Source organism: Canis lupus, chromosome 9 (genome assembly GCF_011100685.1).
Source record: "Canis lupus familiaris isolate Mischka breed German Shepherd chromosome 9, alternate assembly UU_Cfam_GSD_1.0, whole genome shotgun sequence".
NCBI lineage: Eukaryota > Metazoa > Chordata > Mammalia > Carnivora > Canidae > Canis > Canis lupus.
In genome coordinates, this window is record NC_049230.1 from 16906616 (window position 1) to 16921460 (window position 14845).

Sequence of the window (14845 nt, forward strand, 5' to 3'; positions counted from 1 at the left end):
GAGGACACTGAACACTTGCTGTATTTTGAGAAACTCAAAGTTTCACATGAATGAAGCATAACAGAACTCGACCAAAAGGGGGCTTTCCATGGCAGAGGGACACACAGGTACAGATTAAAGAAAATAATACAACCACTGGAGATTTTGCTCCCCTCTGAATTAGGACAAATCCCTAATAATGCGCACTATCCCTCTACCTTTACCCTTCATCCAACTCTTATAGGAAATCACAGCCCTCCCCACACTATCTCTACATCCTCCTCCTTCTCATTTAACAGAGGACAAAATGACAGTATGGAAAGCGCCAGTGGAGTTGGTATAGCATGTTGCTTTCAAACAAGATTTTTGTTTGACACAAGCAAGAACTAAGGTGAGAAGTGTGTGGACTCTTTTGCCCTAGCAAGTTAGTTTGCAGGACAAAAACAAACAACAACAAAAAACTTGAAAAACAATATTTACTAGATGGGTTTGCTCCAGAACAACTTAGAGTTTGACATTCTTTTTTAATACTATAAAAATATTCACTAAGCACCCACCATAACCAGGGAACTACAGTAACTACTACAGGTATGACATATAAAAGAAAGCAAGGACCATATTTTTAACTCATCTTTGTACAAACAGCATCTAACAACAAAAAACCTAATTTCCATGCTAATAAAAGGAGGCAAGACAAAGGGATGTTGGAGTCTATGTTTCAATAGATTCTGTTGAGTGTAAAAATCTAAGTAAATTATCTAGCTTTCTGTGCCTTGATTTGTTATATCTGTAAAACAAGGAAGATGGAACTACATACATAGACCTTTGCTTCTTCTATACCCCAAATTCTGTTCTAAACTTATTTCTTATAGTCTAGTCAGTTGAATTATATATAAGAATTTTTTGTAAATCGTCTGAATGAAATTGCTTATATAATCATATTTTTATATTTTGGTTTGCCATTGTAAAGGCAGGCACGTAAAGATAAACATTTTTGAAAGCAAAATAATTAAGAAAGCCAGGGTAAGGAATAGAAAGTTCACTGAAGATCAAAGAGTAAGTACAAGTCTCAGCTGAAAGTTTTAGAATACTTTCCTGCCTCCACTTCTGGGTGTTTTATTCTTAAACATTTCCTAGAACATACAGATTTCCTAGAACTTAACAGGTTACATGTTAAGTAATTTTCATAAGCAACAGAACCTAATTGTTTCCTCATATAGTGAAGATCAGTATAGAATAAAATATTAATGTAAAATAAGTAAGTTGATTCAGAAATTCCATATCCAGGTGTCTGTACCAAAAAGACTACTGAACATTTATCTAAAAAGAGATCTATACCGAGGTTCCTTGCAGCATTATTTGTAATAGTCAAATGTTGAAAAAACACTGATCAGGAGCAGAATGATGAATAAGATGTAGCATATATATATAATGTGGAATACTATACAGCAATTAAAATAAAAAATTGATGTATATTTAATAAAGATGGATGAGCTATGAATATATAATTTTTTTAAAGATTTTATTTACTTATTCATGAGAGACACACAGAGAGAAACAGAGACACAGGCAGAGGGAGAAGTAGGCTCCATGCAGGGAGTCCGATGTGGGACTCAATCCCAGGTCTCCAGGATCACGCCTTGGGTTGAAGGCAGCACTAAACCGCTGAGCCACCAGGGCTGCCCTTAATATATAATATTCAGTAAAAAACTGTACTGCAAAGGGAATCCCTGGGTGGCTCAGTGGTTTAGCGCCTGCCTTTGGCCCAGGGCGTGATCCTGGAGTCCCAGGATCAAGTCCCACATCGGGCTCCCTGCATGGAGCCTGCTTCTCCCTCTGCCTGTGTCTCTGCCTCTCTTTCTGTGTGTCTTTCATGAATAAATAAATAAATAAAATCTTTAAAAAAAAAAACCTGTACTGCAAAAAGAGTCATACAGTATGATACCTCTGTGCATTAAAGGCTCAAAAAATGATTCTACAATGTCATGTGTATTTATATATGTGTGTATTCACACCTATATATATACATCTATGTGCATATATACCTGTGTGTACCACCTATATATCAAGAAACTTGAGTAAGTGTATTAAAATATCATTATTACTATCATTTTCAAATATGCTTTAAAACAAGGTCAGTGTTCCTAAATAGAAAAGACCAAGCTGTTTCAATTTCAAATGCTGCAGGCAGTACCACGGACAGTACCACAGGCAGCACCATGGTCAGCACCACTGGCAGCCCCAAAGGGACAGGTGCCCTGAAGGTTTCATCCAGGAGCAAAGAAGTGTTAAAAGGTTGAGAATGTTTTCTCATTTTATGATTAATAGCAATTCAATGCAAAAGACTAATAAAAATTATTTTTATAAGCAAAGAATATTAGAGGCAGTGCTTTGAATAAACAGACATTACAAATGAAAAGGTCAAATGGTCAAAAAATGTGTTAATTGGACATCAGTCTGTAATACTTAAAATATGTAAATGATTCTTCTAGAAGATTCCTTCACACTAGAATCACTGACTTGACTAAAAAAAATTCTCACCTTACAGACAGAATGCCTGTTCCAGATTCTTTGAATTAGCATCCCCCTTCATACCACACGTGCTATCCTATCTGTACCCACATTGCTACTTACACTGAACCAGCTTTCTACCTTTATGGCCACATCATCCACATCACCAGGCCTCCAATCTCTGCCTTGCCTCAAACTGATTCTACCCTAGTCCCACCTGATCACTTAGTTTTATAATTTTGTTCATTAAGGCTGTTTGATCCACTTTATTAAAAAAAATATTTTATTTTTTAAGTAATCTCTATACGCTCAACATGGGGCTCAAACCCACAACACCAACCAGGTGCCCTGTTTAATTCACCTATTAAAGAAGTGACTTTACAATCAAGACAACCACTTCTGGTAGCAGAAAAATGCTTTAAACATAATTTAAGTCACAAAACACATTTCTCAACTCATCAAGATTTATAACCTTGAATTTTCACACCGTAATTAATCTATATTAAAGGTTAAGTTTAGGCACTCTCTTAACTATATTCAGAAAAGTTTGAAGAAGTAAGAAACCTATGCTACATACACACCCATTTTCTCACTAGATTTAATAAGCATGCGTTTTTTTTTTTTGTTTTTTTTTTGTTTTTTTAACTTCTTCCAATGTCTGTAAATAAGGAATGCTGGTTTCATGCATGACCTACTTCATGCTGGTGCTGAACTCCTTCACTGTCTCAGCTTCTCACTATGCTTCAGGTGAAGGGGTTAGAGTTAAGGGAATCACTTATGTCACTGTTTCTTAAAATGTGGCTGAGGAACCACTTAACAGTGAGTGTTAAAAACACAGATTCATGAATCAGACTTCTCAAGGAAAGGGCCCTGAGAATATTAAAAAAAAAAAAAAAAAAAAAACACACCTCTACAGGTGTTTCTCCCAGGTATGTTTGGAAAGCACTAATTATGCAACTTCCCACAAGCTACCCATATCTAAAGTAATTTCCTTTATTTTCACCCCAATTAAAATTTTATCCCTTATCCTATTTCCACAAAGGAAGAAAAAAAGCCACCTAAAAATAACCCCAATATTTAAGTTCCCTCTAACTAAAAAAATTTTTTTTAATAAATTTTTAAAAAGTTCCCATGAAAATTTGAAAAAAATAACTCCACAGATTTACTATCAAAACAAAACATATAACAAAATACTGTAGTGTTTCAGCTGAAGTGTCTTTCACTCAAAATACCAACCACGAACTATAAATATGTATATAACATTTTAAACTGAATAAAATACCCTCAAACAAGTACATAGAAATATAATAAAACATCTACAATCAGAAGATTAAGACGTAAGAACACAAATAGACAAAATAAATGCAATAAGTTTTGAAACTCAGGAAAGAGACTGAAGGAAAAGATAAAACTATTTCAGAGTGAATCATAAATTACAAACTGCCCATTGGAGAGTAGATTCAAATTAATGTTCAGTAAGAGGCAGTGAAAGAGGAGGAAAACAACCAAATAATAAAAATAAGAGAAAAAAAATTTTAAGAACAAAGAGGAGGCACCTGGGTGTCTTAGTCAGTTAAGCATCCAACTCTTGATTTCTGCTCAAGTCATGATCTCAGGGTTGTGCAATCAAGCCCAGAGTGAGGTTCTGTGCTCAGTGTGGAATCTGCTTCTCTCCTTCTCCCTCGCCCTCTGCACCTCCCCTTGCCTCATCCCCCACATACTCCTCCTAACTCTCTCTAAAATAAATAAATAAATCTTTAAAGAAAGGGCAGGGGCGCCTGGGTGGCTCAGCTGGTTAAGCATCCAACTCTTTTTTTTTTTTTAAAGGTTTTATTTATTTATTCATGAAAGACACACACAGAGAGAAGCAGAGACACAGGCAGAGGGAGAAGCAGGCTCTATGCAGGGAGCCCGACATGGGACTCAATCCGGGTCTCCAGGATCACACCCTGGGCCATAGGCCCAAACCGCTGAGCCACCCAGGGATTTCCAGCATCTAACTCTTGATTTCAGCTCAGATCATGATCTCAGGGTTGTGAGATTGATCCCCATATACAGCTCTGTACTCCAGGAGGAGCCTGCTTGAGATTCTCTCTCCCTCTGCCCCTCTCCCTGGCTTATACTCTCTCTCTCTCCATATATATATATATATATATATATATATATATATATATATATATATATATATAATAAACAGTAAGGATATTAGACTTTAAATACAGAAAAATCCTCAGGGCTCCCAGGCAGAAAAACTGAAGTACTTATAAGGGTAAGAAAATCAGACTGGAAAAAAAAATCAGACGGGTATCAGACCTCTCAAGAGCATCATACAATGCACGGCAATTGTGATGCAGTATTTTCAAGAAATTCAAGAGAGGAAAACAAGCCCAGAATTTTATACCCAGCCAAGCTGCTCTTGAAATAGCAAAGATCTAAAGCAAATAGTCTGAATATGCAAGAGCTTAATGAATACTATACACATATATACTTCCTGGAGGAATCTACTAGAGCATAGGTTTTATTCAACCAAGTAGAAACTGGCAAAAGGACTGATCATAATCATTTAAGGACTTCATTGTAGAGTTAAGACTAAAACAAGTATGGGTCATGTGCGGAAGAACAGCATGTAAATACCATGCTCTGACAAAGTAGAAAGAAAGCAACTAATATGTACAGCATGGTGACCATAATTAATAATATTAAATTGCATATTTGAAAGTCTCTACGAGAATAGATCTTAAAAGTTCCCATCACAAGAAAAAACTATTTTTGTAACTATGTAAGGTGATGGATATTAACTAGACTCGTGGTGATCATTAGCAACATATACAGATACTAATCACTATGTTTTATACCTGAGACTAATACGTCAGTTATACCTCAATTTTTGAAAATTTGCTTTTCCCACTCAAAAAAAATATTTAAAATTTGAAAAAAAAAAAGCAAGTAACAAAATGGGAGGAGAAAGGGAAAGGTAGAAAATGAGCATTAACTGTTGTACAGACAACAGATGACAGTCAAAGAATATCACTTAGAACTGACAGAATTTTTGAAAAGGTCAAGTAAGAAGTAAAAGGAGGGGACTAAGGGTATTATGAGAGGTATAAATGCAAAATTAATCATTAAAAAAGAAATACAAACACTCCTAAATACCAAAATAAAAATTTTAAAATAGCAAAGATGACATACCAAATAGGGAAACACAAATGAAATGTAAAATAACAGAATTGAGACAAAATACATCAGTCATATCAATAACTCTAAATGGGCTTACTGGAAGAAGATTTCAAATTAGCTCATAAAGCAAAACCCAACTCTAAAAATTAAAAACAGTAAGAAAGCAAGGTTTGTGATCCTGACATCAAAGTATATTTTGCAAAAAATAAAAAATAAAAATAAAAAAGCAAAGTGTATTTTGCAACACGTTAAACAAGACAAAGGATAGTTTTTGATGCTAGTAGCCACAATTCAGATTAAAAATATAACAGTTTTGAATATTTACATACCAAATAACACAGAAACTACTATGTAAAGTAGAAACTACATGAGACACAAGGAAAATAGAAAAATACTGAGAAGATTTTAACACACCACTCTTGGTGCACAACAGGGCAAGTGATCACCAAGAAGTAAGACTATAGAAGATCTAAATAGCATAATCAGTAAAGCAGAGATTCTGGACATGCAGCGAACACTACACCCTAATAACAGAATATACCTCCTTCTCAGTACACATGAAACATTTTCTTTCTTTGCATGTGTGGGCAAGTAAGCACAAGTGAGATGAATATGCTTGAGATGTACCCTCTTTGCAAAGTTTAAGTACACGATGCAGTATTGTTAACAACAGTCACCATGCTGTACATCCAATACTTACTCATATAACTGAAGCTTTGCACGCTTTGACCAAAGAAATCCCCATCTTACAAATGTATTTTTCAAAAACATCACCATAATGAAAGCAAAACAAAAATACCTGAAGATTAGAGAAATGACAGCTAAATACAATACACGGAACTGAACTAGATCCTACACTGAAGGGGGAAACGCTGTAAAGGAAATAACTGGAACAATTATCAAAATTAAATTATGGACTACAGATTAAAGTTTCAATGTTTAATTATATTAACTTTTACTTCCTGAATTCAATTACTATCAGAGCTAATCTTCTTTCTCAGGAAATACACACAAAAGTATTAGATGTAAACAAGTTTCAGATTTCTGAAACTTAATCTCAAATGGTTCAGGAAACAAATGTGAACATGAGTGTACAGAGACAGAAAATGAATTTTTAAAATATGAAAATTGGGATCCCTGGGTGGCTCAGCGGTTTGGCGCCTGCCTTAAGCCCAGGGTGTGATCCTGGAGACCCGGGATTGAGTCCCACGTCGGGCTCCCTGCAGGGAGCCTGCTTCTCTCTCTCTACCTATGTCTCTCCTTCTCTCTCTGTATCTCTCATGAATAAATAAATAAAATCTTTAAAAAATAATAAAAATATGAAAATTGGTGAATCTAGGTAAAAGTAGTATATAGGAATTCTGATCAGCCCTGTATCAGGCTCCCTGCTCAGCAGGGAGTCTGCCTCTCCCTCTCTATCTACTCCTCCCTCGCACTCATGCTATATGTTCTCTTTCAAATAAATAAATAAAATCTTTAAAAAAAAAGAAAACATATCTCAGTAAAACAGAATCACTAAGTAACTAATTCTCTTTAGCATAACTTAGATTTTTTTAAAGATTTATTTATTTGAGAGACACACAGCATGACCAGGACAGGCAGAGGGAGAGAGAATCTCAAGCAAACTCCATGCTGAGCACAGAGCCCAAGGTGGGGCTCAATCTCATGACTCAGAGATCATTGACCAGAGCCAAAACCAAGAGTTGGACACTTAACCAATTGTGCCACCAAGGCACCCCCAACAGGACTTAGACTTCTAAAAACTTTTTTCCAGGCAGCCCAGGTGGCTCAGTGGTTTAGCACCGCCTTCAGCCCAGGGCATGATCCTGGAGACCTGGGATCGAGTCCCACGTCGGGTTCTCTGCATGGAGCCTGCTTCTCCCTCTGCCTGTGTCTCTGCCTCTCTCTCTCTCTCTCTCTTTCTGTCTCTCATGAATATAAAATAAAATCTTAAAAAAATTTAAAAATAAAATAAAATAAAATAAAAATAAACTTTTTTCCATAGCCATAATTTCACAACGTAATTCTAGGCAAGTCAAATAACCTCCATGTTATTGTCCTTGACTCCTGAATTCTCCCCTTTCCTCACTATACTCCACACGGACATCAGAATCTTTTCTAAAGTTAAGATGATGGGCTTGTTCAAAAATCCTCAGTGGGGGATGCCTGGGTGGCTCAGCGGTTGAGCATCTGCCTTTGGCTCAGGGCATGATCCTGGAGTCCTGGGATTGAGTCCCACATCAGGCTCCCTGCAAGGAGCCTGCTTCTCCCTCTGCCTATGTCTCTGCCTCTCTCTCTGTGTCTCTCATGAATAAATAAAATAAAAATCTTTAAAAAAAAAATTCTCAGGGGCTCTCAATTGTCCTTGAATAAAATCCAAAATTTTCATATATACTTTAAGGCCCTCCACTAACTGCATACTCCCATCACTTAATAGACCTCATTCAGGTAAATCCTTTCAATCAGGCAAACATACTTCCTGAGCCCTGCCTATGATTTGCTTGCTCCCATATGAATGACTTTTACTGATATTATTTCTCATGTTAAGAGCCTTTCTTCTTTATCTCTATTATGTAATGCTTTCCCCCTACTTCATAATCATGCTCAAAACTCCCGTGCCTAAAAATATTTCTCTGGCTGATTTTCCAGTCTCTAATCAATTCATCCATTCCTGTCTATCTGACTACTTTCACATAGAGCTCCCAATGGTAATATTTGAGCACTTATTTACCCTGTACCCATTCTGTGACCTACAAGTTAGTGGATATTCTTCCCTCCATTAGATTGCAATTTTCAGGCAGAATAGCAAGTCAAAAGGTAAGTACCATACTATTTAACTTTTCAATTCTCATATATCTAACCAGTAACACAAACAGGATCAATGTTTAATGGCCTGACAACCAGTAATAGAAAATTTTACACATATCCACAACCATAAGAAAATTATAAAAAAAATCTATATCAGGTAGCTAAAAAACATACCTACCTTCTATTTCTTGCCCAATAGAAAGTCCAGCCCATTTTCGCTGTAAAATAAAATTTAAAAAAGACACTTAAAACTGAATCAGTCAAAGTTAGAGAAAAGAAAATAGGAATTTCCATGAATTTTAGTAATAGGAACACATTCAAGGATTAAAATGTGGTTTAGTATTGTATGTTGAACTGTGTTCCACAAAAAGATACGCTGAAATCTTAGCCTCGGGCACATATGAATACCAACACATCTGGAAATAGGGTCTTTGCAGAAGCAATCAAGTTAAGATGAGGTCATATCAAATTAGGGTAGGCCATAAGCCAATATGACATGGTATCCTTACAGAAAGAGACGAGACAGACACGTGGGGAGAAAGTCATGTGATGATGTTGGCAGAGATTGAAGTGATATATCTACCAGTCAAGGAATATCAAGGATTGTTGGTAACACCAGAAGCTAAGCATGGAACAGATTTTTCTCTAAGGCCTTTGCACAGAGCATGGTCTTGCTGACACCTTGACTTCAGACTTCTAGACTCCCAAACTGCAAGAGAATCAATTTAAGCCACCCATTCTGTGGTACTTTGTTATAGTGGCTCTAGGAAACATATTTACATGCTATAGTTTATATCTGAACATCTACCTAAAAACATACAAAGCTTGCCTTTGTACAATAAAATGGGAATCACCAAGGAAGATGCTCCTTTGCACATTAAACTGCTCCTGAAGGCCTTCATAGTATCAGATAATATTTCAGTATTCTAAATATACTATGGTTACTTTTATTATTTGTGTAATATCTCAGAGAGAAAGACATTCAGTTCATGAAAAGTAAATTACAGCTGGTCAGCTAATCTAGCCTGAAACCCAAGCAGGATTCTAATCATTAAATGGTCCTGATTACTCTTTGTACTAGCCAAAGGATTTTCAGGCATTTGCAACTAGACTTTAGCATCTCCCAGGTCCAGACTGGTTATACAGCAAGAATGTACGGAGGCAGGCCAGATTGTGTTTAGGCAGGAATTCAGGACTGGCTTGGTATGGATTCAAAATTAGTCACTACTGATAACACTTCAAAGAACAGTGAGAAAAATAATTTTTGGCTGAAAATCCACATTCTGTCTACTCATCAAGCAACGCAGATTTGGGGGTGGATTGTGAAGATGCTACATTGTGAATATGTGCAACACCTGCTTTCCCCTCTAGCTCCCTCATCACAGGCACCTCCTCTCCCACCTCTCTGCCCTTCATGCCCATCTCACTTCCAGCCAATGAGAGACTTAGCAGCATGCTGGGTAAGTCCAGACTTTGGATCACAAAGCGGCCACAATTAGGTTCTGTACTTCAATCCCAAAGACAGACTCAAAGGATGACAATAATAGTATCTATCATATGGAGCTGTTTTTGGTATTAAATGAGCTAATATGGGATCCCTGGGTGGCGCAGCGGTTTGGCGCCTGCCTTTGGCCCAGGGCGCGATCCTGGAGACCCGGGATCGAATCCCACATCGGGCTCCCGGTGCATGGAGCCTGCTTCTCCCTCTGCCTATGTCTCTGCCTCTCTCTCTCTCTCTGTGTGACTACCATAAATAAATTAAAAAAATTTTTAAAAATAAATAAATAAATAAATAAATGAGCTAATATATGCAAGAGTACTTAGAACAGTACTTTGCCTACAGTAAATATTAGGGAACGTTTTTTAAAAAGCAGAGAGACAAGAAAAAAACAACTAGAAATTCCTTTTCTGACCACCACAATCCCAGCTCCGCAAAATCTGGCAAACTCTAAAATATCTCAAACATTTGATGTATAGGAACAAATGTGAAAAGTAGTCCTGATATAAAGAGGCATCCAAACAGAGAAAAGGGGAATAGTGAGTAAAGATCTTCTATAATTTTTGAGGGCTTCAAGAGATATTTTTTTTAAGATTTCATTTATTTATTCATGAGAGAGAGAGAGAGAGAGAGAGAGAGGCAGAGACACAGGCAGAGGGAGAAGCAGGCTCCATGCAGGTAGCCCGACGCGGGACTAGATCCCAGGTCTCCAGGAACACGTCCTGGGCTGGAGGTGGCGCTAAACCGCTGAGCCACCCAGGCTGCCCCACTTCAAGAGATCTTTAATCGATCCCTAAAGAGTGTTTGATCTCTTTCCTTCAACCTCCAGGGGAATAAATCAATGCTTATTAGCATACTAGAAGGTAGAGGTTGCATTACATTGATGAAGACTGGGATCAGCAGCACCAGTAAGACAACAAGGAAGAAAAGGATACAGACTAGTACTTGCAATGCTTCTCAATTTTGTATTAGGTGCCTGCAACAGTGCTGGGCAGTTTTCTTGCCATAGAATCCAGCAACGGTTATAAAAATGTAATCATAATCCTTCTACTTGTTAGGAAGCCCAGGAAGTAACATTGTAATTTGAGATAGCAACTACTCACATCATATTCATCACTACATTTTTTTAAATAATTTTTTTCAAGATTTATTTATTTGGGGGGACAAGAGCAGGGGGAGGGGCAGAGGGAGAAGCAGACTCCCCTCCCTGCCCCCAAACCAGGAACCTGACGTGGAACTTGATCCCAGGACCCTGGGATCATGACCCAATCCAAAGACAGACACTCAACCAACTGAGCTACCCAGGCACCCCACCTCATTGCATTTTAAAAATCATTATCATTAGATGTCAATTTTACAAGTAAATGTTATTTGTATATATTTTCTGTTACCTTGTGAGTTAACATTAAAATAACTTGAGACTATCTAATAGCTAACTGATATTACCACTTACCACAGAATTTTTAAAAATTAGGAAAAAAATCAAGGCAATAAAAGGCAAACAGTAAAACTGGCAATTAAGAATGTATCTTTAAGGGTGCCTGGGTGGCTCAGTTAGTTAAGTATCCAACTCTTGATTTCAGCTCAGGTTATGATCTCAGGGTTGTGAGATCAAGTCTCTCATTGGGCTCAGCATTGGGCATGGAGCCTGCTTTAAGATTCTCTCTCCCAATCTCTCTGCTCCTATCCCCTTCCAAAAAAGAATGTTCTTTAAATTCCTTATATAAATACTTAGACGTTTTTTCTTCAATACAAATCAATAGTTACAGGATGACGCCTACTTTAAATGAATTGATTTTTCCAGGACTTCTGCAAATGAAAGAAAATAAATTAGCATCTGAGTTACCTGAGGTAAGCTGAATGCAATGCTCCCTGGAACCACCGATGGATGGGTCCTCAATGTAAATGTGTACCTGTGGTTGGGAGAGGTCCTTACAATCACATGCCTAAAAGACAGAAACACAGTTAATACTCCATGTCAAAAGAAAATAAAAAACATCAATTTCACTATTAGTTTCCAACATGATGCTTGAGGAGTACCAAGTGGAAACACGGCAGAGTGTTTGAGAGTGCGAAAGGAACAGAACCACAAATTTCATTTCTAAAAACTGTCAGCAATTCAAAATGTTTTCCAGGCATAACCTTAGGTCAAGCACACATCAAGCAGAATCAGGATCAAGTTTAAGAGAGTACATACTATTCAAAATATCAAAATCATTGTATCACCAGTTTACATAAAACTAAAGGCAATGATTTAGAGTCCTTGATATGAGTAAAAATTAGGTGAATTTCCTCTACTGAAAATTATGTCACATGCTAAATAGAATAAAAGGATGATAACCAAAAATACAAGAACCAGGATATACCAGTCCAAAAAAGTTAGTTTTAGGACTACTCATTAAATCTCTGCAGGCTCTCATAATAGTTGAAATAGTAACAACCTATAAAATTAAAAAGATGATAAAAATTAAAACTAGTCACAAAATATATCAGCTTTCATGTAGATATCAACATTTACTATTTCAAAGCATTTTGTGCTAATTCACTCTGGTCAGAAGTTACCCATAAACAGATAAAATATAGTTATTCGTGATAACTTACAAGAAATTGCCAAGGACCATGTGTGTGATAAAATCAAACCCTATCTTGAAACAGCACTATCTGTTTTAAAATCATCTTTTAGGGCAGCCCAGGTGGCTCAGCGGTTTAGCGCCGCCTTCAGCCCAGGGTGTGATCCTGGAGACCCGGGATCAAGTCCCGCATCAGGCTTCCTGCATGGAGCCTGTTTCTCCCTCTGCCTATGTGTCTGCCTCTCTCTGTGTGTCTTTCATGGATAAATAAAATCTTAAAAAATCATCTTTGGGATGCCTGGGTGGCTCAGTTAAGTGTCATCCTTTGGCTCAAGTCATGGTCCCAGTATCCTGGGAGCAAGCCCCACATTGGGTTCCCTGCTCAGTGGAGAGTCTGCTTCTCCCTCTCCCTCTCCCTCTGTCTCTCTCCCTGCTTGTGTGTGCACTCTCTCTTAAATGAACAAATAAAATTGTAAAAAAAAAACAAAACAGAAAAAACCATCTTTTACAATGCTATGACTTTTTAAATATTAATACTTGACATTTCTATACATATCATTTTGCCACTAGAACACAAGTTCTTTTATCTGCTATATTTCAAGTAACTCTACCACAAGTACGGTGAACATTTGACAAATGTAAGAGATTTCCATAAACAAATTCTCACACCGATTATCTATACTCCAGTTTATACATAGAAAGTTACGTGTTAAACTTAGTATCATAGAATTTTTAGGACACGAAACAATATTACTGCAATCATATAGTGCAGGCCCTTGAATCTGAAGCTGAAAACTACAGATAATTGAAAATTCTAACTTTGTAAAATTCCTATATTTCAAAGATAGCTTTAAAAAAAAAAAGGCTCAGTTAAAAATACGCCCTTGTTGTTCCTTATTTCCCTAGCTGCTTTCTGGTGGGGCTCTTTTATCTCCTTACCTTTACCAGCCTCAGAAGTATATGGGTGGCACTGAACTTGGTAGCAGCATTTTTAGAAATTCTGGCAGGGGTGATGTCAGTCAATTAAAATAAATGACAACAACAACAACAAAAAATTTATAAATAAATACTTAGAAATACTTTTTGTGCATCTTCCAATTTTTATGTCTATTAATTATCAAAATAGCTGATATTTATTGAGGGCTTATTAATGTGCTAGGCACTGTCTTAAATGTTTTATTTATATAAGTCAATCTGTACAAATATCCTGAAGAAGATACTACCATCATCCCCATTTCACAGATTAGGACACAGAGGCACAGAGATGGTAGATAAAAATTATCCATGGTCACCTAGTTTGTAACTGGCAGAGTCAGAATTTAAACTCAATCTGACTGCAGAGCCAAAAACCTAATGACTATGCTATATATGATTCATATAGCCAGTACGTTTAGTACTGCTAAGAAAGTTGATAAAAATAAAAGTTATATATAAAGAGCTATGTATGATTTTAAAAATGTATCAACCAAAGTTTAACACAGTAAAAACTAAAATACATAACTCTCATCTCTTCCATTTTCCAACTCAGAAAGAAGAATGAAAAAATTATTCTCAAGTTTTCTAAAAAATAAGGCTCTCTAGAAGTTTCTAAAATACCACTTGGCGGGTTAGGAGAAAACAAAGTTAGATACTTACTGGCCAGGCTGGAAATCCTTTTCATTCACAACTGCACAGTTGGTTAAAGATAATTCATCTGTAGGACATCTTGCAGCTTGCATAGTCTATAAAAATCAATGATTAGGAAAATAAAATTAGGTCATCTTTCATAACCTTAAAGAATAAGTTTATGTGTCCTGTCCTCTGTTCCTCATCACCTGCCATAAATACCTATTGTTTTTGACTCCCTGCATTCCTTCTTCTGTGGTAACAGCAAACCCTTCCTTTGGGAAACTGTTCCCTCCCCATTCCATACGCTTTTGCGGGCCTGCCAATCCCAGTACACAGGCAATCACAGAGTTCTATTTCATCAGTGGATTTTATACAGACATGTGCCAGAAGGACACTTTCCCTTGCCTCACTACTGCATACAGGAGGACTTTCTGCTCTATAAGAGAGTGAAACTATTACAAGAAAGCAAAGGTAACAGAGATACAGACACTTTGAAACACAGACCTGACAACCAAGTTAAAGCCCTTGAGACAAATACTGAAGATTGGTATGAACCAATAAATTTTTTTCACTCAAACTTATTTCGTTTGTTTTCCATCTTTTCTAGAGAAAAAAAAATTCTGACTGATTGAAATACAATGAAGTAAATTCGCTAACTTTAATAAAGTGTATCATGAAAAAATATCTTTTGAGA

At 36.8% G+C, this 14845-nt stretch overlaps 1 protein-coding gene across 1 annotated transcript in view; it reads right to left on the bottom strand.

Moving 5' to 3' along the window:
• Positions 1-14845, bottom strand: part of NSF (N-ethylmaleimide sensitive factor, vesicle fusing ATPase) — a 145571-nt gene that overhangs the window by 110981 nt on the left and 19745 nt on the right. The window contains exons 2-4 of the mRNA XM_038546995.1: positions 14179-14264; positions 11820-11919; positions 8654-8693 (exon numbers count right to left, since the gene is read on the bottom strand). Of these exons, the coding sequence (XP_038402923.1) occupies positions 8654-8693; positions 11820-11919; positions 14179-14264 (226 nt within the window). The remainder of the gene's footprint in view (positions 1-8653; positions 8694-11819; positions 11920-14178; positions 14265-14845) is intronic.